General features: G+C 41.4%; 1 protein-coding gene across 4 annotated transcripts in view; it reads right to left on the bottom strand.

The window, feature by feature from the left end:
- Nucleotides 1-23,873, bottom strand: part of ARAP2 (ArfGAP with RhoGAP domain, ankyrin repeat and PH domain 2) — a 160,484-nt gene that overhangs the window by 131,704 nt on the left and 4,907 nt on the right. For all 4 annotated transcript variants that reach the window (XM_084797766.1, XM_084797769.1, XM_084797768.1 and 1 more), the window contains exons 2-4: nucleotides 12,034-13,124; nucleotides 1,600-1,658; nucleotides 477-553 (exon numbers count right to left, since the gene is read on the bottom strand). In XM_084797766.1, coding sequence (XP_084653892.1) covers nucleotides 477-553; nucleotides 1,600-1,658; nucleotides 12,034-12,926 — 1,029 coding nt within the window. In that variant the 5' untranslated portion in view covers nucleotides 12,927-13,124. The remainder of the gene's footprint in view (nucleotides 1-476; nucleotides 554-1,599; nucleotides 1,659-12,033; nucleotides 13,125-23,873) is intronic.

Genomic DNA, 23,873 nt, shown 5'->3' with positions numbered 1-23,873 from the left:
TTAGCTGTTTCTAACATGCACTTTCCTCCCAGGTCTCTTCTATCAAGTCTAAGGAATAAAACAGAAAACGAGGGGAAGTAATAGAAATTAAGCTTGAGCTATTAATCTGAACAAAATATACAAATATAAACTTCCACACTGAGGAAGACTGCCTCTGATTATAAGCTCAAGTAAAGTCTTGGGAGGTTTATGCTTTAGCAATTTTTAATTATTTTAATGTATCAAGTGATACTGTGCAAAGCTTTTCAGTGCATTATTCTATACTGCTGAGGTCAAAGTGAAAGTGTCTACATGATCCACAACTAAAGACAGAGACTATCATAATCTGACCAAACTGAAGTTTTACTTCTGTAAATATCTTTGTAAAGCATCATTATAATAGCTTACAGGAGAATGAAAAAAAAAAAAACCCACGGACAAGCTACAGAACAAATAACTGCTTATGGAAACATAAAACACAAATGAATGAAACTGACCTTGGAACTTTCTAGCCTCTGGAAGAGAAATGTCTCTCCATAAGGAAAGATGGAAGTTGAATTATCCTCATTTGAATCTTTTGGAGGAATTGTAGAATGAGAATGGAAAAGATGAATAATGTGGAATAGTGCAAAAAAAATAAATATAAAAGCATTGTTTAATTATATTGTAGCAGCATCACAACTTAAAGATTATTCTAAAAGCATCCAGAATGACGCGCCCAGTTCTTACCTCCTAAGTCAACTCTCCCCATGGGCTTCATAGTACATATCACTCCCTTGACAATAAGGCCACAAACTCTGAAGTCAGAACCAGCTGCATATGGTCCTGTTAGCCATCAACATCCACAGGAATATAACCAAGAACACTGTCTATGTACAACAAGCTGCCAGGGGGCAAATTAAGCTATTTCAGAAAACCGGTAATATTTTAAAAGGAAGGATATAACTTACAACAACTGTAACAAGTTCATTGAAGTACTGGCTAGCTATCACTTGAAACCTTAGAACTGGTGTGACACAGCCCCTCTCAGCTACTGACACACCTACAGAGGAGTCATTTCAAGAAAACAACCTGTATCTCTCAACTGTAGTGATCTGCGGGAATGAATCTTCAGTTTTTGCATTTCTCCTAGGGAAACTTTTTCCAAAAGTAGAGTACCCATTCATTTGCTACTTTACACTCAAGAAAAATGTTCTGGGGCCTGAGTCAGTGGGTTTTCAAATAGCAGCAAAAGGGTCCAACCAATGATCACCTTACCAAAACAAGGGTGTCAAACTTTTCACCACAGCGAAATCATTTTTCATATATAATTACTCTTATAGCTCAGACTACCCTAAAACATTCCGTTGAATTCCTTTCCTAATGATAAATGAAGGCTCTGTTTAATACATCTTTTGCGACAAGTACACGGAAATTTTCAGGAATCTCAGTGCCCATTTCTTTTGTACTCACTTATCTATAGAATCTTAGCAGGTTCTAAACTGCTATGGATTTGAGGACAGTCACCTCAGCATTTCCTATTCCAAAAGCAGGCTGCCTCTACAACACAATGCTAGCACTACTTAAAGACGGCCACGCAGGGAAAAACTGACTTATAGTTGGTTTTATGCAGAGACTCACTTTTCAGTGTGGAAGATTTTCCAGCTGAGGTAGTAGCACTTCTTCTGTCTCGGAAATAGCTTAAAGCAAAATAAAAAGTCAGGTCACTACACTGTCTCATGTGCAGGACACATCATGGAATACACATCCTTCTAAGACTTAGAATTTAAGTAGAGACATCAATACTCAAATGTAGATCTGACTTGAATTATAAATAAAGGACATATTCTACCAATTTGCTTTTGTATTTAGCATTCAAGAGAGAGATTTCATCAGACATTATAAGTCATTCAAATTCCCTCCTTGCAATACTCAAAATTCAAAAAAGGTATTTGTCCAGTGTTTATATGCATTTGATTTCAAAACTATTATCATATTTGAGAAACAAACTAATTGAATAGATGTATTTTAGTTAGCAATGTTGACATTAACTTTATCACATTTTATCAAAAACATATGTTCTAAGAACATAATATGAAAATATTTCTTCAAATGTCTTACAGTTTTGAGAGCAGCTATAACATGTGTACAATGAGAATGTAACGTGAAAACAGCAAACACAGGATCAGCACTGTACAAAAAGAAAGAATAAAGTATCTACTGCTACGTAAGAGTTCAGTTTAAGCATCGAAAGGCAAGGACCAAGGCCTTGAAATAACAAAAGAGAGGAAATCAATGACATAAAATATTGACAAAATTTAAAACTCTCTGTTACACAACATTGCTTCAGTAGGATCAATAAAATAGATAAATTTCAGTGAAAGAAGATATAAGAGATAGAAGATAAAAAATGAACAGCATCAGAAGTAAAAAGAGGGAACCTCACTACAAAACCTGAGAGCCTTAGAGAGAAATATTAATAAGAAAAGGTTTCTGCCCTGAGCATTGATGAATTTTTATACTGGACATTATCCATATATTCAAATGATAACATCTGAAAAAATTCAATAAAAACTAAACAGTTCTACTTCTACCAAAAAAGCTTAGCTTAGTAATGAATAATCTATTCACAAAACCTCCAGGCCTAAATATTTCAATAGTAAATTCCAAAACACAATTAAAGAAATAATATAATCATAAAATGTATGAGAGATGAATTATAAATGTCTATTCCTCAACTTACCTTGTTAGTACAATATAAATTATAACTAATCAAAAACATTACATAAATATTACTTGACTTATATGTGAAACATTAGTAAATCAAGTGTGCCAATACATAAAAAGAATAATATAACCAAGCAAACTTTACACCTAAGAAATTAATGTTGATTTGACAGTGAGAAAAACAATGTAATAAAAATTTGATAATGTAGTGACAAAATTAATTAACAAAACACATCCATATGTAATAAAATTTGGTACATCCTAGAAAGAAACCCCTTTATCCTAGAAAGGACTTTGATGAGAAAGAGATACACTAAACACAGAAATTAAGGACCAAGCTTTTCCCCTGAAGGAAGGAGATCCGCTTACACCATTTACGCTCACAGCATTGCAGTGGTTTTAGCCTATGTAACAGGATGCACAAAGCAGTATTAAATGCCCGCAGGTGTCAAGGGGAAAGAACTCATCCTGCCTGTGTTTGGTTGTTCAGCAGTTTTAAGGCAGGGCTTTATTACATAGCTCAGGCCAGGCTAACATTTACTCTTTATCCCAGTCATGTGTGGAACGCATGATCCTCATGCTGCTCCTCAGACCTGCTAAGTATGGAGATAACAGGCAGCCGCTAGCACACGCCCTTCTCAAATGATTCCGTGTAGCCCAGTCTCACTCTGATGGTTCCACATCCTAGTATGAGCTAACGCAAAAGCTGCGGCTCTTACCATGGCTGCTGCCTCCTCTGCTGATGGTTAGGAAAAGCCCTTTGAGGTTAATGAGCCCTTGAGGCTGAAAGGAGGTTGTTCCCAATATATCAGAAACTGAAATACCAGGCCTGTATCCTGGTGCATAATGGCCTGCATCCTCAGAATCTTTAACATCATCACCATCATCCTCACTACCTCAGTGGGCTTTTCTACAGGAATATAGGGTGAAACATCCTACAAGGAAAATCACATCTGCCATGATTGGGTGTGGGGGGTTGTCACCTTATTCCAGGAATACACCACCCACTTCATAAATGCTCACAAAAACAGGAAAAACCCACAACACTGAAGCTACTGAGCTCATAGCTCTTTTCTGCGAAGGCCTTCATTTCCCTCTGGAGTGCTTGCTCGCTTTGCTAAGTAAACTCTGGCTCTACTCTCTGTGTCTCTCAACTAAACGGTTTCCATGTGGAAGCTAAGAACTGAGAGGTCACTACAACCAAAGCCTTTTGCCCTGCTTGTTCAGAGAGATGGGAGTTATCCCTGATGCTCTGCGTAAGTAATGAGTCCTCCTCCACCCTTCTATCAATGTGCCTATTGCCTTTGCATTCACCAAGAGGTGACTCATTGTCACCAGAGCTGTCAAGCCTGGCTCTGCCTAGCTCCTCCTGCTATCTGCTCATATCAAGAGAACAATGAAAAAAAGGCACAAAATTAAAAGATGACTGCATCACAGTTCGTCCAAAACTGAGGAGTCAGCCCAATCGCGGCAGGTTCCCCTCCTCCTTGCGTAGTATTATAATTTATAGAAGAGACACAATAACGATAGGATGTATATGCTTGTGTAGAGTCAGCCATGGGACCCTGGGACCTCAGCTCCCCAGGCAAGTTCCCTTGGTCCCAGGCGCCCAGGCCTCTGTTGACTGCCCATGTCTTCCCTCAGTATCTGCTAGAATGAACAAGGGCAATTTTAAAAGGTACTTAATTTATGAGTTCACTCACCTCTGTGCCATTGTATTTGGTTATGTAAGAGTTTAGGGGTTGGCGGTGGTAAATGAGTCAACTGTCACTATATCTATTAGGGGAAAAATGGTTTGTCCTATCAGTAAATCTAATGTGTACTTGCCTTGGAAAGTCTTTAAAAGGAATTTTCTTCATTTCAACAATGTACTAGGGGAATAAATTATATTTTAATATTATATATATATATATACACATAGTATTTATTGCATAAAATATGTACCAAGGTGTTAAGATCTTCATTTTGGTACTAACAGACACCAAGCTGCAGAAGAATGCCATATTCAAACATCTACAAGAGTCAGGAGTGGTTGGAGCCTGAAACGCTCAGACTCATAGAAGCTATGCAGGAGTACTGTGTGTCCCAGACCTGACAGTGTGACACAGGGAGACCCTGGAAGAACCAAACAGAAGAAAAGGAGGTCTACAACCACACTACTGCATCTGTGGCAGAAGCTGAGAGCCATGCAGGGAAGAATAAACATGAATTTCAGAGTGCAGGTGACTTCAGAGATGGCAGGAAGAGCAAAGCAAACTGGTGTGGTGACTCTCAATCAACTGAACGTTTGGTCTACTATGAAATGATGTCACTGTTTGTTTGTCTGTTTGTTTTAGGGTGCATTTAGGGCTCCTTAACATTTTTCTTCTGCACAGTAAAATAGGAAGTTTCCCTTCAACATGGAATGTGATGTTGATTCTTCTTACTCCAAGGCTGTCTAGATTTCTCTTAAGATAATATTGTCTGGGCACAAGCACCACTTAGACTGCACTAAGAATGACTTTGCCCACTTGATCCATTCCCCACACCATTCTGAGGACGCCTTGGTAGCCATTATTCTACAAATTGAAAACTCACATTTAATCCCTACATTTTAACCTTCTAGAACTTGTGTTTTCCAGACTTCAAAAGCTCCATGCTAGTAAGATACTACCTCAGTGCCTATAGCCCACTGCAACTTGTGGGTGACCGGCAGTCTCTGATGCCCCTAGATCAGGCAGACTTCTTGTCCATGCAGAGTAGTGTCAACAGCCCAGGGTCAGCTGCGGTATTTATAAGATGTCCTTCCCTCTTCAACTTCCCTAATAGGAAAATCTCTGAGTCGAAAAATGAAGTAGCCTAGATCTAAATGGGCATGAGCGGGTGGTGCTGGAGCCCAAACCACACGGGGCAGAAGGCTGACAGAATAACAAAGCTGTGTCCCATAGTAACCCTATTCTGGGAAAGTGTGGACCCATCCCTAGAATTCCCCAATTCCTTGTCTTCACCTTACTTTAACAATGACTGGGCCCCTCCATTAAGGTTTTCTTATCAACTACACCTGCCAGTGTGGCACAGGCTTGTTATATAAGCTGCTCAGGAAGCTGAGGCAGGGGGACACTAAATTCAAGGACTCCTGGGTTATAAAGTCCCAGCCAAGTTGGCCAACTTGGTAAGTACCTGTCTCAGAATAAAAAGTTAACATTAAATGATGGCTCTGTGATTAAGCATTTGTCCAGCACTCAGTGGTCCCTAATGAAACAAAACAAACACACACACACACACACACACAACACACACAAAATCAGTATCAGTTCAAACCTCATAAAGAGAACTACCTAAGCCTCGCCATGATGGGGTGGCCTGGATTCCTCCTCTTGAAATGCCTGCATACTTACCTTTAGCGATGTGTTGTGTGCCTGTCCTGCCTCTTCTTCCCACCAGACTCTCACTCTTCCCACATCATGTGTAATTCATTACTGAAACTCTAACTTTGCATCAAAAAAACAAATGTGTTTATATGTCTTTATTCAGTTCAGTAACCACTAATTGCTCTCCTTTATACTTTCTGTGCATTTTGCCATTAAAGTATATAAAATCGCCTTCCACATAGGGAAGAAGTCTGTATTGTTTTCCTGATCTAAGACGGACTCTCATTACGTAGGCCAGGCTGGTTTGGAATCTAAAATCTTCCTACTTCTTCCTGCAGAGGGCTGGGATTATAGACATGAATCACCAAGCCAGACCCACGGTTTTTAAGAAATGCAAAGAGGGCTGGAGATGGCAGGTACAGATTTGATCTGTTCTGGGACAGACAGATCTCCATCACTGCATAGCTGTGCAATGCCCCGTTCCCATGGCTGCCAAATCCTCACTCCCTCTTCTTTAAATGCCCAAAAGGTACTTTGTCTAGAAGAGAGGCATCCAAAAGCTGTGCTAGGTATGAAATACTTGCATGAACTAGGCATAAAAACCATTAAACTACAGGAGAGAAAAGGAACATATTTCTTTTAGTTTCTAAGACACATGTTCTTTCTCCCTCAGGACAATCCTGCATGCAAATCACAGGACACTCCCTGAATTCCTAGGGAAAACAGAAAGAGGCAAGTCAGAATTCCTGCTCTAGGCTCCAAAGAAACAGCACCAACTCAAAGTAGAGGCAGAAAAGGAGGAAAGTATCAAGACATTCACTACCCTCCCCCACCACTCTGGTCCAGCCCTCCAGAGAAAAGGAACAGGTATGAACTCAGAAACACGTCAAGGCAAAAAGAGAAGAATTGCATGAAGAGGAAGCAGGCTACCAAGATGAGACTTGATAGCCTATGACCATATAGTAGGGGAGGAGGTCCCCCTTGGTCATAGACATAGGGGAGGGGAATAGGGTGAAAGCAGGAGGGAGGGAGCAATGGGAGGAAACAAGTGATGGGATAACAATTGAACTGTAATCTGAATAAATTAATTAAATAATAAAAAAAGATCAGTTAAAAAAAAAGAATGTCAACTGTGTCTGATAAGTTAGGAGAGAGGACAGAGGGAGGAAAGGAAAAAATATTGTTATCAGGCACAAATAAAATACATGTCATATCTTTTGTTGATATTATTATTTGACCAAATTCAGTAATCCACAGCTGTGTGGAAGGGTCTTATTAGAGCATTCTGGAAATTGGCAAGAGCTATCGGTAATGCAGAGGAGCACAAGGAAAAACAGACAGTGCCTTTGGGAAATATTTTCACTGGGTTGCTCCTTTTATGACCTGAGTACCTCCTGGCGGTTCAGATAACAGACACACACCACCACACCTGGCCTATTCAGTGCGCAGGGTCATCAAATCCAAGGCTCCCTGCACACTAGGAAAACACCACCAGCCCCTCAGCTCCTCTCCCCAATCCTGATTTATACATATATTTCTCTTTATTCCACAACAGAAAAAAAGAAAAATTTCAATGACCAAGTCTAAAAACCATATTGGGAACACTGCAGTCATTAGTTTGTAACAAATGTTGATGCTATGTTGCTTTTAAATTATAAACGTCCTCAGTTTTTAAAATATATTTTATTAATTTATTCATATTACATCTAAATTGTTATCCTATCCCTTGTATCCTCCCATTCCTCCCTCTCTTCCATTTTCCCCTTACTCCCCTCCCCTATGACTGTGACTGAGGGGGACCTCCTCCTCCTCTATATGATCACAGGGTATCAAGTCTCTTCTTGGTAGCCTGCTATCCTTCCTCGGAGTGCCACCAGGCCTCCCCATCCAGGGGACGTGGTCAAATATGGGGAACCAGAGTTCGTGTGAAAGTCAGACCCCACTCTCCACTCAACAATGAAGAAGGTCCTGTCCATTGGCTAGATCTGGGTAGGGGTTCAAAGTTTACTACATGTTTGGTGCCATAGTTTGAGCAGGACCCCTGGGTCAGATCATAATGTTCTTCTTATAGGTTTCTAGGACCCTCTGGATTCTTCTATTTCCCCATTCTCCCATGCTTCTCTCACCTAGAGTCCCAATAGGATGTCCTCCCCTCTGTCCCACTTTCCTGTTAAGTGAAGACTTTCATGGGACATGCCCCTTGGGCTAGTGTCCAGATGTAAGTGAGTACATACCATTTGACTCTTTCTGCTTCTGGGTTAACTCACTCATTATGATCATTTCTAGTTCAATCCATTTCTTCTCAGTTTTGATATCAACAAGCTTCCATGTGATAGAGATCCTTTCTACCCAAAGGAGTCAAAACTATACCACGCTGGCATTTGGAATATTTTAAATTTAAGGCACTTCATGCAAGTGTTTAAAAACAGAAAGTGGGAGGGCACTGCCTTAACCTTGGTATTATTTGTTAAAGGCAGAAAATGAAATTTCCCAGTGAAAGGAATAGCATCCTTATCATCAAGGACAGAAGTGGAGACGCCACTAGACTCAGAGTAATTTGCACAGACTTGATACATAAAGAGCCCTTAGCTTTTGTTTACACTTTACACGGAACTGGCTTCCTTTTATAACTGGGTACTCTTTGCCCCATCCAATTTGTAAGGGTTCTCACTGTTTCTGAACCCTCTCTTCTCCAGGAGGGTTCCTATGCCAATAATTCTTATACCTGTTTGTGATGCTTTCTCCTCTTACTCCAACATGTATCTAATTCTAAACCCTGTTACGACCCTCAGAGGATGGACAGTGCAGAGTCACAGCCCTGTGCAGCGACATATAAGCATCAATGCTGCCTAAAATGTCCAAAATAGCACATGCCATCTGACTTAAACCTCATGTTTCTTATCTCACAGTCTCTGCCAGGCTTACCAAAGGATTCTGTTTTGCTGTATGTACTCACAGAAGATCCCGCTCTCACAGAGACAGCTTCTCAGGCAGGAAGACTTGTTGGCTTTTATATTCATTTAACTGTTCAAATTTAACAAGTATTTGAAAGCTGGAAGGTTATATAATATTGAGTGATCTATAACCTTGACTCAAATTCTTACATATGCAATAAACTTGTTTTTCTGAAAAATCAATATTAAGAAGTTCTACCATAGCAGCATGGCATGATAACCCTAGGGGTACAGTAGTGGCATACATACCTTGGTGGTAACCAACAGCTCTCTGGCTAGATTTAAAATCCATTCACCGAGAGGGAAAATAGGTCTGAAAATAGAAACCTGGCAATAACCCAGGCTAGTGAAGCCACGGATCTTGGAAGAGAACCTACTAATGCTACTGTACTAAGCTAGCATAATCCCTGACTACTGCTGCATTTGTGTTTACAGCCAGACGTGCACAGTCCTCACTCCTCACCAAAGAAACTTCTCAATGCAACAAAGACTATTACACAGAAAAATACAACCAACCAACATGCAGCGTTGTGAAACCCAATCCCTGGATACATCTACAAAACAGATTCCACACCTATGGCTCAAGCAACACTGCAGCACAGGGCCTAGAAATATGATAAGAGCCAGAGGATCAGGGAGCTTGCTGTGAGACAGTGTCTCCTAGCAATTTCAGAAGCTCCACCCATAAAGGCTCGCTAACATGACTGCCTAAACATGATATGAACAGGGACAACAGTAGGCATGACGAAGTACACTGGAGGAGCAGGAGGAGGAAGAGGAGGAGGAAGAGGGGGGAGGAGGAGGAGGAAGAGGGGGGGAGGAGGAGGAGGAAGAGGAGGAGGAGGAGGAGGAGGAGGAGGAGGAGGAGGAGGAGGCCTCCATGGGTGCCTAAGGAGTCCTGAGAGTGGGAGAGAAAGTTCTCCAGGGAAGAGCACAGCAATTTGTTATCCAATACCAAACAGTTAGCTCTGAAAACACATACAAGGAACTGTACACAGACTGAGAAGGTTCTATTTAGGAATGTGTGTGTGTGTGTGTGTGTGTGTGTGTGTGTGTGTACATATATATATATATATATATATATATATATATATATATATATTCATGCAGCAACAATCAGTGAAAAAAAGAGGCCATAGATTTGAAAGAGAGCAAGGAGGGGCATACGAGAGCCTTTGAAAGAGGAAGAGGAAGGGAGAAATGATGTGCCTGCCTGCATTGTAATCTTTACTTTGGAAATTATAGAGAGGATAGGTCTATAGTCATCACGCTAGCATCCAAGGCTCCAGTCATGATCACAAGTAGGAGCAGCAGTGCAGTCAGGACCCCCAACATGCTCGTTTGTGCAATTAATTAATATTTTAATAATATTGTACTTTTCTTTTTATAATTTCTCATTTTATTTACCCACTTAGAAACATCTTCCTTTATCATCCCAAGATACATTTTTTATGTTACACTCTCACCCAACATATTCCAATACTTGTATGTAAGAAGGAATGTGCTGTTTGCTTACTTGTCTTTATCCTACAGTAGTCAAGTTTCCCGGGTATTTATTTGGGTGATTTTTAAACTCAAGTTACTTTTGGTTTATTGTCTACTCTTTCTAAAAAAAAATAAAATAAAATAAAAATAAAAGTAAGTAAATACTGAATGGCAAAAGGAAGGGAGGAAAAAGGAAGTTGTGTTCTGGACATTATAAAGCAGGCTAGAAGCTAGACACTTAAATGGCATTATTAGCATTAATTCCTAGTAAACACCTGGTTTCATCTGTCCGATGGCATTGACACTTCTCTCAGTTCCCTGACACTGAGATCCTGAGAAAATCAACCTAAGATTTCTACCTAATGATTAATGAAGAGGGAACCATCCCCACTTCCCAGGTCTCTGTGAAAAATGGACAGCAGACTGTGGAGCAAGCAAGTGCCTGCATATTTTATAGCTGATACTTTTACTGCTGATTCTCAGCAGACACCAGACTTTGCTATTGGTGTCAGGCCTATCATGGCAAAGAGAAATTAATTAGGGTCTCTGCCCCCCCAAAAATTTATGTTCTAACATATTAGAAATCCTTAAATTCAACCAAGTCAGAAATTGCTACACTTCTGTCCTCTCGCAAATATAATTTTAATTGCCAAGGGTCCCACAGGGCAAAACAACTCAGAAACAGCCCCAGATTTGGGCTGAGAAGAAGCCGCTGTAGGAACTGTCAGCCTGGAGTGTATGCAGAAAGCCTAAAAAGCTCTACAGGAGCTGTCAAGTCTGAATCACAGCTCGCTTCCCAGCAGAATCATGTGGAGGTATCAGTGGACAGATGGGTGAGTCCTACCGACCCATCCCTGGGGAAAAAACACCAGCTATGTGAGTTAACTGACAAATGGTGGAAGGTTCTCCCTGCTTTAAGTCAGCCTGTCTGACGTTGTCTATCTACCTCAGAATATCTCCAACCCACCACTGTTTGGCCGGGCTCCTCTCATTGTGGCCCCAGAGTTCTACAGCCCACAGACATGGCTTCATACTGTACTTCCACCATCTTTTTACACTTGGTTTCTGCACTAGACTGCAAAGCTTTTCCTTTTCTAGATATCCTGCCCAGCACAAGTGCTTCCAAACTCAACAGATTTGTGTTGAATTATTAATCGGTGCCAATCACTGTGCCAGGCAGTGAGTAACTGGCATTAAAAGTACATTCCCTGACAAAGAGTAAATAACGAAGCGGAGAGACAGAGTCAGCAGCTCAAAACATGTGACCTCGGCTGAGGGAACACAATTCCAGACGAGGAGAGAGGCTACAGCAAGGAATACCCAGGGGAGCAAGAGGAAGGTATGGTCCCCAATGAAACCAGGGAAGGCCACAGTCCCCAGGACCTATGTACGAACTGGAAACAGACTCTCGGGAGTCACACACAGTACAAACAACACGGGGGTGGAATGCATACTCAACTATACAGAGGCCAATCTTAGACACGAATGCTGAACATACTGTTGCTAAAATGAATAAAGTCTTGCACAGTGAGTACACCAAGTTCTGTCACAACACTTACCTCCCTGAAATCGTTTTTGTCGACCCTGGGATCTCTGGTACAGGCCGGTGTCTCAGCAGAAAGGATCGAGAAGGTCTGGAAACCAGCTTGCTCCGGCTTCTCATGGGCGTGTGGACCGGTGATGACGGAACGTACAGGTCATTCACAACCATCTCTCCTTGAAACTGAAAGAACGGGGATGGTGGGGAGCTTTCTAAATAGCCATTGGTTCCGTTTCCGGAATCTGTTTCCGACGTTGGGTAGTCCACAGAGGGGAGGCATTCAGGGTCTGTGCTGAGAGCCTTGCTGTAATTTTCTGATATCAAGTTGCCTTTTTCTGTTTGTTCGTCCCCAGCTGTGTAATCCTCGGCCTTCTTGGTAATCAAAGAATCTATTTTAACATTTACACTACCAAGTAAAGAATCTTGCAAAGAATCCGCACGCTGGTGTAGCTCTTCTTCTGGAAAGGGCGGGTCACAGGAAGAAAGAGACAGCTTATCATGCGACTTCGGAGACTGGCGACTCCCTTCACTAACAGTACTTGTAACCATCCCCAACGGCATCAGCCCGGGTCTATGCACACTAGCAGAATCAGAAAATTCTACACAGGTGTTGTTGCTGGAAGATGCAGCACCTTGGTGCTCTTTTGAGGTGTTGCCAGTCTTTGTTTTATGAACATTTGCATATATTGGGATGTCTTGCATTTTTGAGAAGATCATTTGTAACTGTTTAAGTATCCTCCTACGGTGTCCTGTAGGTGATATTCCAATTTGGTGTAGCACACTATCATTTATCGATGTACAGTCCTTCACAGTATAAAAACCAAATTCGCGGAAATGTAAGAGGTACTGCTCCAAATTGATACTCATTAGGAAATCTCTGATGTCCACATTCACTTCGCTGACTGAGGACATAATGGTGGCTTCATTACTACCTAAGTATCAAAAAGCAGCACAATGAGAGACACAGGAGGTTGTACTTCTTAAGGAGAGACACAGGAGGATGTACTTCTTAAGGAGATACAGGAGAGGATGCACTTCTTAAGGGTTGTTTTCTTCTGTCACTTGTGACAAAAGGTTTTACAATGTTGTTTTCTGTTCATGTACTCAAGCCTGGAAAAATAATTAGGATATTTTCATTATTATGAAATATAGTAACATATATAAATAAACTATATACATAGTTTCTTTCAGTGGTGCTAAGAATCAAACCAAAATCTTCAGATATGCGGAACACACACTTTATCCCTAAGTGTCATGCACAGCCAGGCTTCAGTGAGTAAAGCCAGGTTTTATTTTCAACTTAACCTGGGAAAACAAAACAGAAATTAAGGCAACAACTGCCACCTGCTAACACTGGACTCTTTGGTCAAGCTGAGCACAAAATTGCAGGACAAAAATGCTGTGGTAATGCTAAAAAAAATTTTTTTTAAAAGAAAGAAAAAATAAGAATCTCACAAATATAGTCTATACATGTGACAAGTAGTTTATTCATATCATTCACTGATAAAAAGCTCAGGTAAGATGATGAGAAAGAACGGATCTCCAGGCACTTATGGAACAGTTTTATGTTGTTCACCAAAAATTTTTAAAAATTAAAAAGCATTCCTCCAAATAGAATAACACAGCTGGACACAAGATAAAAACCTGGCTAACAGTCCACATATCTCAATAAACCTCCAGGTGTTGCCGGAAGCATACATCCTTGTCATATAGCAAGCAGCGAGTCAGACACAAGACTTAGAATTAATATTAAATATTCACCAGGTGAGTGTATTAAATACAAGCCCCTAAAGGTACCGACAGGTTATCCTCTTAGTGCCTAGTTGCTGATAATTTTTCTTAGCAGTTGCTCTATATGAACAACTTCCACTTTTGTTTCTGACCCTTAAGAAGCAGCCAGGCCCCGTTTCACCTTATATTTCAAAACGGCAGGTGGCATTATGTGTTAGCAGTCAATACTAACATGCAAGGTAACACCAGCTGAATAATAATTAATTTCTAATTATGTTAGTTAACAGGAAAAACAGTAGTGGGGAGAGGGGATAAAAAGTTTAAAGGTAATGTTTTCAGTCAATGTGTCCATAACAGAATCTAGTAGCAGGCTCATTTTTCTTCTGAACAACGCTTTTGCTTTGTTTTGTTTTGTTTTTTTATTGTACTTGTTTTGTTGTTATTGTTTTGTTGGTTGGTTGGTTGGTGTTTGGGTTTGGGTTTTTTTGTTGTTGTTTTGTTTTGTTTTTGGGTTTTTTGTTTGTTTGTTTTGTTTGTTTGTTTGTTTTTGGTTTTTTGTCAGTAGTTAAGATGGAGCCCAGGACCTCATTTGTGCTGTGTGCCATCTGTACTGGAGCTGCACCCCCAGCCCCTCCTACTGTTTAATAAAGCTGAACTGATCTCACTATGTATGTCGACCAGGCTGGCTTTGAACTCATTCTGTAGCCCAAATCAACACCTCCACCTCATCGCCGCGTAACTAGTCATTATGAGTGAGTGCCACCAGCCCGAATATCAGAGGCTTTTAAAAAGCTAGCTTATCTTACTACTAGATATATCAGTGTGTTGAGTATTGCAGATTTCTAACCCTTATGCTTCAAGGAAAAGAAAATGACTATATAAAAGCTATAGCATAGCATAAAACAAGGTAAATTTCCCCAACCAATTTTCTTTCTGCAGTGTCTCTGGGAATCACATCTGCTATAGCCCTCCAAATGGCACTGGATAGACTTGGCATGTGGGAGGGAACAAATGTTCATAAGCTATTCCCTTGAATATTAAAAAATTAAATCAGCAAACGCTGTCTCACGGACAAGAGCTTCAGGGGGAGAGAATGCCCACCATCATCAGGCCTCACTACAGGAGCTGAGAAGTTAAAATGCAAGAAAGAGAAGCAGGGAGCTAGCCCCTTTATTCTGTAGGGGATTGAGCATAGTTTCTTTTTCCTTCTCCGCCCCCCCCCCCCCCCCAGGACACTGGCTGGAACTAATTGATACAATGTATAAAATAAGTTTGAGTCTAGAATTCAGTATAAACACAATGAACTGGCTGATAGTTTTAAAGGATTAGAAACACTGTCCCTAAATTCCAAATGCCACAGTCCTGCTTACCAGCCCTCACAAAATCCTATTAGCACAAAAACAATTTTAACAGAACATATACATGCAAGAAAATTTCAGATTCTTCTGCAAGTGGTATCCATCAACTCTCCATTCAGCCAAATCCGAGATCCGGAGGGTTCCCCAAGGCAGGTAAACTACTGATTGTACTCTACGCCACAGACTAAGTTATGGCCTCCACCCCAAAATTCCTAAGCTAAAGTCCTAAGCTTACGTGGCGCAGTATTTGGAGATAGTGACTTCTGTGAACTAATCACATAAATGATGCTGTTCTGATATAATAGGATTAGATCCTCCTAAGAGAAACCTCAGAGCTTGGTATTTCTCTGCCCAGGTCATCAGGACCCCACCGACGTGAGACCATGGCAAGAAGGTAGAAAGAGAATCTGCCAGCCAACAATTTCACACCGCCTCTAGAAGCATGAAAAAAGAAATACATTTCTGTTGTTTGAGCCCCAGTCTGTGGTATTTTGTTATATCAGCTGGTCTCACTCATATTCTCCTCCATTATTACTGCCTGGGCTATGGCCCAGGACCACACCTTTTGCCAAAAAAAACAAAAAAATACCCACAACCACAACCACAACAAAATCTGCAACTGTTTCTGAATAAATCTTATTTCTGTCATTCCATGTTATCGGTAAGTCTCGAAATTGTCAGGTTGAAGTCTGTTACAGTGCCATGCCACATGCAAGCCTCTGTTTAATAAAGAACAAAATAACAGCAACAGTGATGATGATAACAGCAGCAGCAGGTTCCACTGATGTACACAGTAAGCATAGGCCAGGCATCATACCTTATACACATCTCCCTGTAAGATGTCAGTTCTGTTAAGAACTCTGCAAACCATCTCAGTCTGCCAGCATCCCTCACACACTTCAGCTCTTTGTGAACTGTTGTTCTTCTTAGGCAAGGAAGCTTGTTATTTCTGTTCCTGTGGCATATGTTGCATCTGCTTGTCTACGCACCATGTATAGCTCTGAGGAGGCAGGTATTACCTCCTTTGTGTAGGTAACAGTTGGACCTCTAAAATAGAACAACATGCCCTTTTCTCCATATGTATCTATACGTACTGCTTGCAATGTGAGTTATGGAGCTGGACCATCAAGGACAGAAGTGGCTGAAAGATTTATATTGCTAGATTTACTTGTTTTCTGCGTATCTGTGTTCTCTACACAATGTCTTCCCTTTCACAGGATAGAATTTATTTCCCAGGTGTCTGAGTCGAGGATAGATACATCGGTGTTCTACCTGAAGTCATCTCTCTGCTATCATTCAACATTCAAAATATGGCTACAACGCTCGATAACTTTGACAAATGGAAAAGGCTCTCCATCCCATATAATCTCCAATTCTTTTCACTTTAATACTAGACCTGTCTTCCAATCACCTGACATTTTGACAATCTTACGTTAAGGGCTGAGCAACCAAAGGTGATAATAGGTCTGGGCTTGTCTTAGGAGACTTTAGTTCCAAAGAAAAGTAATGAAATACAAAAAGATGGGGATGTTCTTAAAAATGAGATGTCAGCTTCCCACGGGGTTATTATAAAGTACAGTCCCACTCCGTGACTCCACAGCCTTGTGTGGGAATCTGCTAGACAGCAGCAACTACGGATAGCGGGACCAGAAATGTCTCTCAGTACCCACCAAACAGAACGGGCTGTGCACTGAAACCTGGTAAATAGAGTTACAAATCCTCCACAGTCCCCAAGCCAGCTCTAGAGCCACCTACTCAAGTCGTACCTTACCACTCTTTTCCCTTGAATGGAATCTTAACACTCCCAATACGCTGCAGACAAATTTAGGGTCAAGCTATGGTCAACTCTTGCCTCCTCCACTTCCTAGAAGTATGACATCAAGTTTGGGTCCAAACTTGATTTGGTGGTTATGTTTCATTTTCTCTAAAATACAACACGCAGAGGGACTTGTGCATCACTATAGATCAAACAGCACGAGTCATCTCACTAAGACATTGCCTCGCACTCACCCATACCACACACTCAGCTCCATTACCATGAGACTTATGTTTACTACTTACAAGTTCCCACCGTGGATTCCATTCTAGTCTTAGAAAAGGTATAGAGACAGAGTTAAAGTGTAGAGGGGAGTGTAGTGTCCATGGAAGGAGAGCTTATTCCAGGGCATGAAAACCAATCGGGCTGCCTAGGTAGGCCTACCCACTACGCTCTGTCGCAGCAGAGAGGGTTTTGCATGTAGCCTTCGGTCTTTGGCCTGCCTGTCCTTGACTCAGCTACCTGGAAGAAGATGTGCATATGACACATGAAGGGAAAAAAAGTAGGTATTAAAGCAAAATGTGCACACATGTACAACACACACACACTAGTACACATACACTTGTATACATACACACAGTCACACATACACATGTACACATACTGGTGCACATACGTATGCACACATAGTAGCACATATACACATGTACACGTGCTAGTACACATACACACGTACATGCACTAGTACACATACACATGTATACACACACACACACACACACACACACACACACTTTTTCTTTTTTATTCTGGCTTTAAAACCCTCTCTACCATACTTACTAACCTCTCTCCACCCTTTAAACCTGTTAACCGCACCATTTATAATGCTCTGGGATGCTACATATAGATGTATGTGAAGAAAGGGATATTTCAATCCCTATTTGGAGGTTATCCTGACCTTTTAATACACTAAAGAGTATTTAAAGGAACATGGACAAAGAAATAAGTATTTACTTGTTCTTGGTCTGTTTACAACAAAAAAAAGGAAGAAAATGTTTGTCTTAGATCTCAAAGACAAGAGAGTTGCTTCATTCCAGTTATGCTGTTATGACAAAAATACCTTAAGCTGAATAATTTATAAACAATAAAGATGCACTGCTCACAGTTCTGGGAGCACAGTAAGTCCAATGGCAAAGCCCCAGGAGGTCTGGTATATGGGACAGGATATGCTTCTCTCACACCTTGCAGGAGAGCAAATAGAAAAACAGGTTTGCTCTTTCCATCTTAGAACCTCACGAATCTGATCCACCAATGCTCCACAGTATTTGTGATTTAACTGCCTCCCAAAGGCCGGAGCTTTAGAGATGGTTCTGTTTTCACATGTGATCTGTGAGGATGAACACATTCAGATGACAGTCTTGGTCACAGTCTGCTCATTCTGCAGGTACTGCAGTGTAAAAGCAGTGAAATCTGAATCAAAGTGACCTGGGTCAAATAATGGGTCACCACCTCCAAGCCTTGTGAACCTGGGTAAACATGTAGTGTCTCTACACTTCAGCCTCCTCAGCAGAAACATGAGTATAAGCAGTTCCCATAATACCTCGTCTCCAGGGCCACTGTGAACATGATCAGCTTATGAATGCCAAGTCAGGATTTCTCATTATTAGTTTACTATCATCCCATAACACCTTCTGTCTAGAGGATGATCACCTTCTACAGCTTCCCAATAAACGCCAGTCAAAAGAGCTGTCCATAACATCCTACAGTGTGTGTTGAGGGATGGGCCACATGATGGCCATCACAAACATGACTGTGCACAAAAACATACTATCCTGATGCACTTCAATGAGGAAGCAAACAGAAGGGGAAGACCACTTAAACTCATGACACAAGCCTGACCTATGTGTCACTTAATAAACAGTTTTATCATCTTATGGAGCTCTATTCTGAGTCCAGCTACACCTCAGTTTCTCTGCTTCTGCCACCCAAACCACTATGTTATTTACTTTAGACCACTACAGTAGGTCCTTGAACAAATATCCCTAACTCTGTCTTGGCCCCCTCCTTCACATAGCAGATTCTCAATACATGAAACATTACGGTTAACTTTTATAACAAAAGTCACATCCTAACACTCTGCACAACTTCCCAAATTCACTTTGTCCTGGTTCTCTGACTCCACTGACTACTATAGCCTGCTCCCAACATGGACCTTTTCTCTCTTGCTTCCACTATTTTCAAGTCTTCATCTCCAGTGCGTATTGCACATTCCCACTGCTCGTGGCTGACTCCATCAGTTGCTTGGTCCCTTTTTCAAAGGGTACTTTCTCTGCCTGCTACCCTGGGAAGCTTGCCTTGCCTCTCACCACTCTCTACTCTTGCCTTAACTGTTGGAGGTTTGTCTGATGTATTTTGATGCTAAGTACTGCTAGCTGTCTCTGTGCCCCACCTGTACCTTGCTAAGAGCCTAACCTGTTTGACCAATAAAAGGCCATCACACCTGGGCAGGGCAAATGGAATAGGCATGGCTAAGGTTCCAGGGCTTGAAGAGACAAGGAGAATCTTGGGAGGAGGAGAGATCGGAGAAGAGAGGAGAAAGAAGGCTGTGCCATTAGTTAGGAGGAGGAGAAGCACATGGCCAGTGTGGATGAAGACTTGGCCCAGATGATGATAATTAGCAAGTATTTAGGATTATGGATGGGAGGTAGCCGGATAGACATTATTAGAACCAGATGGCATGGGACTGGCTGCCTCACTATGAGAAGTAGTTTAGGGGATTAATATCTGCCCTGCCCCAGGTTAACTCAGGCTATTTTAAAATATAAAAGGTATCTGTGTCTTGATTGATTGCTAGCAGGTTAGAAAATACTGCCATAATAATTATAGGCCTAATAATAAACATTATTAGGCTATACTGGTAAATTAACCACAACACTTAACTGTGCCCAATCCATTCTTTTTACGGCCTGACACCTCTGTCAGTCTACCTCAGCAAGGCAGTAACGTGCAGAGATAGAACAGATTCAAATCCCCCCAATCCATCTAACCACTAAGAGGTCTTTAGGTCAGGAGTCAGGTGTGGCAGGAAATCAGCTGCAGTCCCTCCCCAGCACCTGCTGGGCACCTACATCCTCTGCTCCTGCCTCCCGTAAGAAAGGCCAGGCCCCTGAAGCCTTCCTCATTTCTCACCTGCCTTCACCCTTTCCCAGTGGAGCTTGGTGCATCTCTTTGAAGTAAAAAAGAACAAGTGTAAACTTCTGTTTGTACCCCAGCCACTTCATTAAACTATAAGGTCGTTGAGTACTCTGTGAGGCAAGTTTGGAAGAGAAAAGAGAAAAAACAAAAAACAAAAAAACAAAGAACATTTGTAGAATTGGATTTCATTATATGTGTAATTCGTTAAGGAAGCCCACCTTACCACCAGGTGAGTTGGAAGCTGCAATTGTCATGAAACAATAGGCTTGATCATTGTAAGATCACATGCCTGAGATGAAATTTTGAAAACAGCTAGAAAAAGAGGGGTGGGTTGCTAAGTGAATACTGTATCTTTCAGTGTCCTACAATGCATGTCTTACAGAGTCCAGTAACAATGGAAGATTATTGTCTTCCAGAACAGTAGTTCCCAGCAGATCGGTACTGTCTCCTGGCGTTAGAGCAGCAGACCACTAGAAACTTCTTCTCCTCTCAGTGACTGAGTGGCACAGACATGAGAGGTGATGCAGTGTATCCTACCATGGTGCCAGTTTTCACCACTTACAGCAAACGAGTCAGTTCTCCATATGTTGTAGTTGAAGGGAAGTTGTTTCTGCCCTCAGCCTACCAGTCAACTCTAGAAAGACATGTAACTTATTCCTACTTCAGGACACAGAGTACAGAGATTTCACTTCTGCTTTTGTGAAAAATACAGTCATAGGAAATGGTATCATGTTATTTGTGCACAAAGAAAGTCAATTGTTCAATACTGAAATATTAATTCCAAGTATCCATAATGACATGTTCAGCAATCTTGCTCCACACAAACAAGTAAAAGAAAAAATGATGCTGAGAAAATGTTCGTTTTTTTTTTTTTAAAGCTGAAGGTCTGAACCAACACTCATATTGTGACGCCCTTATATATTTAGCCCCAAGGTAAAATATGATCATTTGCCATCCCTTTCCACTGCCCTTTCTTTACCTACTTCAGTTGTGGCAAAATTAAACTCTTTGTAGGAATACAAGTCCATGAGCCTGGTCATCTCTCTTACATGTGGTGACCCACAGGATATGATCTTCTCAGCCCTGTGGTTTTAAATTTAAATCACTAGCCCAACCCCATTATCCAGACACAAACTTTCTCTTTTATTTTTTCTGGGACTTAAATCTCCCTCAATCACAGACATAGGGGAGGGAGAAGGGGGGAAGTGGGAGGGAGGGAAGAATGGGAGGAAACAGGGGAAGGGCTAACAATCGAGATGTAATGTGAATAAATTAATAAAGAAAACGTAGTAAAAAATTGTTACCAACATGGCATTATTGTGGATCGTCTGTGTACAGTCTCCTGTTATTCTCCAAGTTCTCTTGGGAAGCAAATCCCACTGTTGGCCTTGACGCTTCTTTATAGCGGCTCAGTCGATCAAATGGTAAAATGCTAATGATGCCATACTCTTCCTCTCATTTCTGTACTGTGCATGAACACTCAAATTCACTAGAGCCACAGTTCTCAACCTTCCTCAGGCTTCGAGCCTTTAATACAGTTGTTCATGTTGTGGTGACCCCTCCCCAACGATAAGATTGTTTGTTGCCCCTTCATAACTGTAATTTTGCTACTGTTGTGAATTGTAATGTAAATATTTGATACATGACCCCACAGATTGACAATCAATACACGAAAGTGTGCAGCTTATATTACTAGAGTCCATACTCTAGTCCAATCCCAAGTTTAACATAACTTTTATTATGGGTGTGGGTGTCCATATAAGTAGTTAAATATAGAAGGCTCAGTTCATTTGCATGTTAATTGCCTGAGATTTAACAGCCAATAACAAGTTAATGGTAAACATCACGTTATATAGCAAAATACTAAGCCAAAATCAAATAATCAAATAAGAACAAAATAATATCCACTGACCACCGAATGAGCAAGCAGTGGTGAAGGAAGGAATACGATTGGACCTCAAGAGAAAGGATGGGCGGGAAATAAGCAAACAAGCAAGCAAACACCTTAGTTGTGCATACAAGCAACAGAAAAGGGAGTCTTTTGGTGGGGGGGGATGGATGCTGGAGAGATGGCTGTCAGTACAGTATGTGCTGTAGGAGCATAAGGACCTGAGTTCTTGTCTCCAATACCAATGCGAATGCAAGGTGGGTGTGACAGCTTCCTGTATCTCAGCACTCAGTAGACAAAAGACAGGGAGACCAGGCGGGCTAGCTAGATGAGCAGAAGGTGTGAGCTCTCTTTTCAAAGGAAAGACAGAGTTTCAATAAGTAAGGTGAAAAGTGTCTTAGGTCTCTCCGGTTACCCTCAGATCTTCACATGCATATGTACCCCCCCCCACACACACACGTATACACACACGGATGCATAACCCAGACAGACGCACACAGGAAAGAAAGAAAATTCCTCCACAATGCTCAATCTTCAGGACTTTCTGCCAAGGAATCAAGAGTAAACCTGTGAGCGCCAAGAAAGAGTAGAGAGGCGGGAGTTGGTCAGTGGGCAGAACATTCAGATTTGCAAGGAAAAAAAGTCCTGGAACTCTGTTCCACAAGCACAGAAACGCAGGTAACACTGCACACTGGCAAGGTGGTTATGATGCTGATTTGATAAAGAAGAGAGCGGAGAGGAAACAGAATGCAGTCAGTCCTTGTACATTTTATCCCCCTCCTCTGACAGTGCAGTCTGAAAACTTCAGTACTACCAGTCCAGAAGATTTTCTTCCTCCATCTGCCCTTAATCCCTCATTAATTCCACCCACATTATACTAAACAGCATAATGCCTGAATTCCAATCCAGGCTTCTCCACTTTTTAATTTATTTTATGTATCTTCTCTCTCTCTCTCTCTCTCTCTCTCTCTCTCTCTCTCTCTCTCTCTCTCTCTCTCTCCCCCCTCCCTCTCTCTTTCCCCTCCCTTCCCTTTGTTCCCTTGTGTGTGTGTGTGTGTGTGTGTGTGTGTGTGTGTGTGTGTGCACGCGTGTGAATGTTCCTGCTTTCCAACCTTGTCAGGTCACAACAGGGTCTTTCTTCTTTCCATTGCTGTGCTGCACATATACCCCAGGCTAGCAGATCCATCAGCTTCTGGCGGGTCTCAGGACTCCATGCCCTATATGGCACAAGTGTGTTGTGATTACAGAGGCACCACTGCATGCAACACTGTGTTGGTTCCCAGGAAGAACTCGTCACCAGCCTTGCCAGGCTAGTGCTACTGCCCACTGAACCATCTCCCTGGCTTAGGCTGCTGCTGCTGCTTCTTCTTCTTCTTCTTCTTCTTCTTCTTCTTCTTCTTCTTCTTCTTCTTCTTCTTCTTCTTCTTCTTCTTCTCCTTCTTTCTCTCTCTCTCTCTCTCTCTCTCTCTCTCTCTCTCTCTCTCTCTCTCTCTCTCTCCTTCTTTCAGAGACAGGGTCTCTATGTGTTAGCCATGGCTGTCCTGAACTCACTTTGTAGACCAGGCTGGCCTCGAACTCGCAGAGATTTGTCTGCCTCTGCCTCCCTGAGTGCTAGGATTACAGGGCTATGCCACCACACTCAGCTAGCTTCTCTAGTTTTTAAACTGAATGCTTTCACAAAATAAATTAACTTCCTTGAAACTCAAGATTTCTTATTTCCAAGATGAGGACAGAATTTATGTAGACTATGCAGAATTTCTTCTATATATTATAGAATTTAATAGCACTCCATATAGAAATTCCAATAAATTAGTAAAATATATATACACACATATATAGTACATATGTACACACACACATACATACACACACATATATAGTGACCTGTCATGAACTGCAATCATATGATGAGTGCTGGCTATTATTAATTC

This window comes from Acomys minous, assembly GCF_964271855.1.
Source record: "Acomys minous genome assembly, chromosome: 10".
In the NCBI taxonomy this organism is placed as follows: Eukaryota; Metazoa; Chordata; class Mammalia; order Rodentia; family Muridae; genus Acomys; species Acomys minous.
This window is presented reverse-complemented; position numbering and strand designations above follow the sequence as displayed.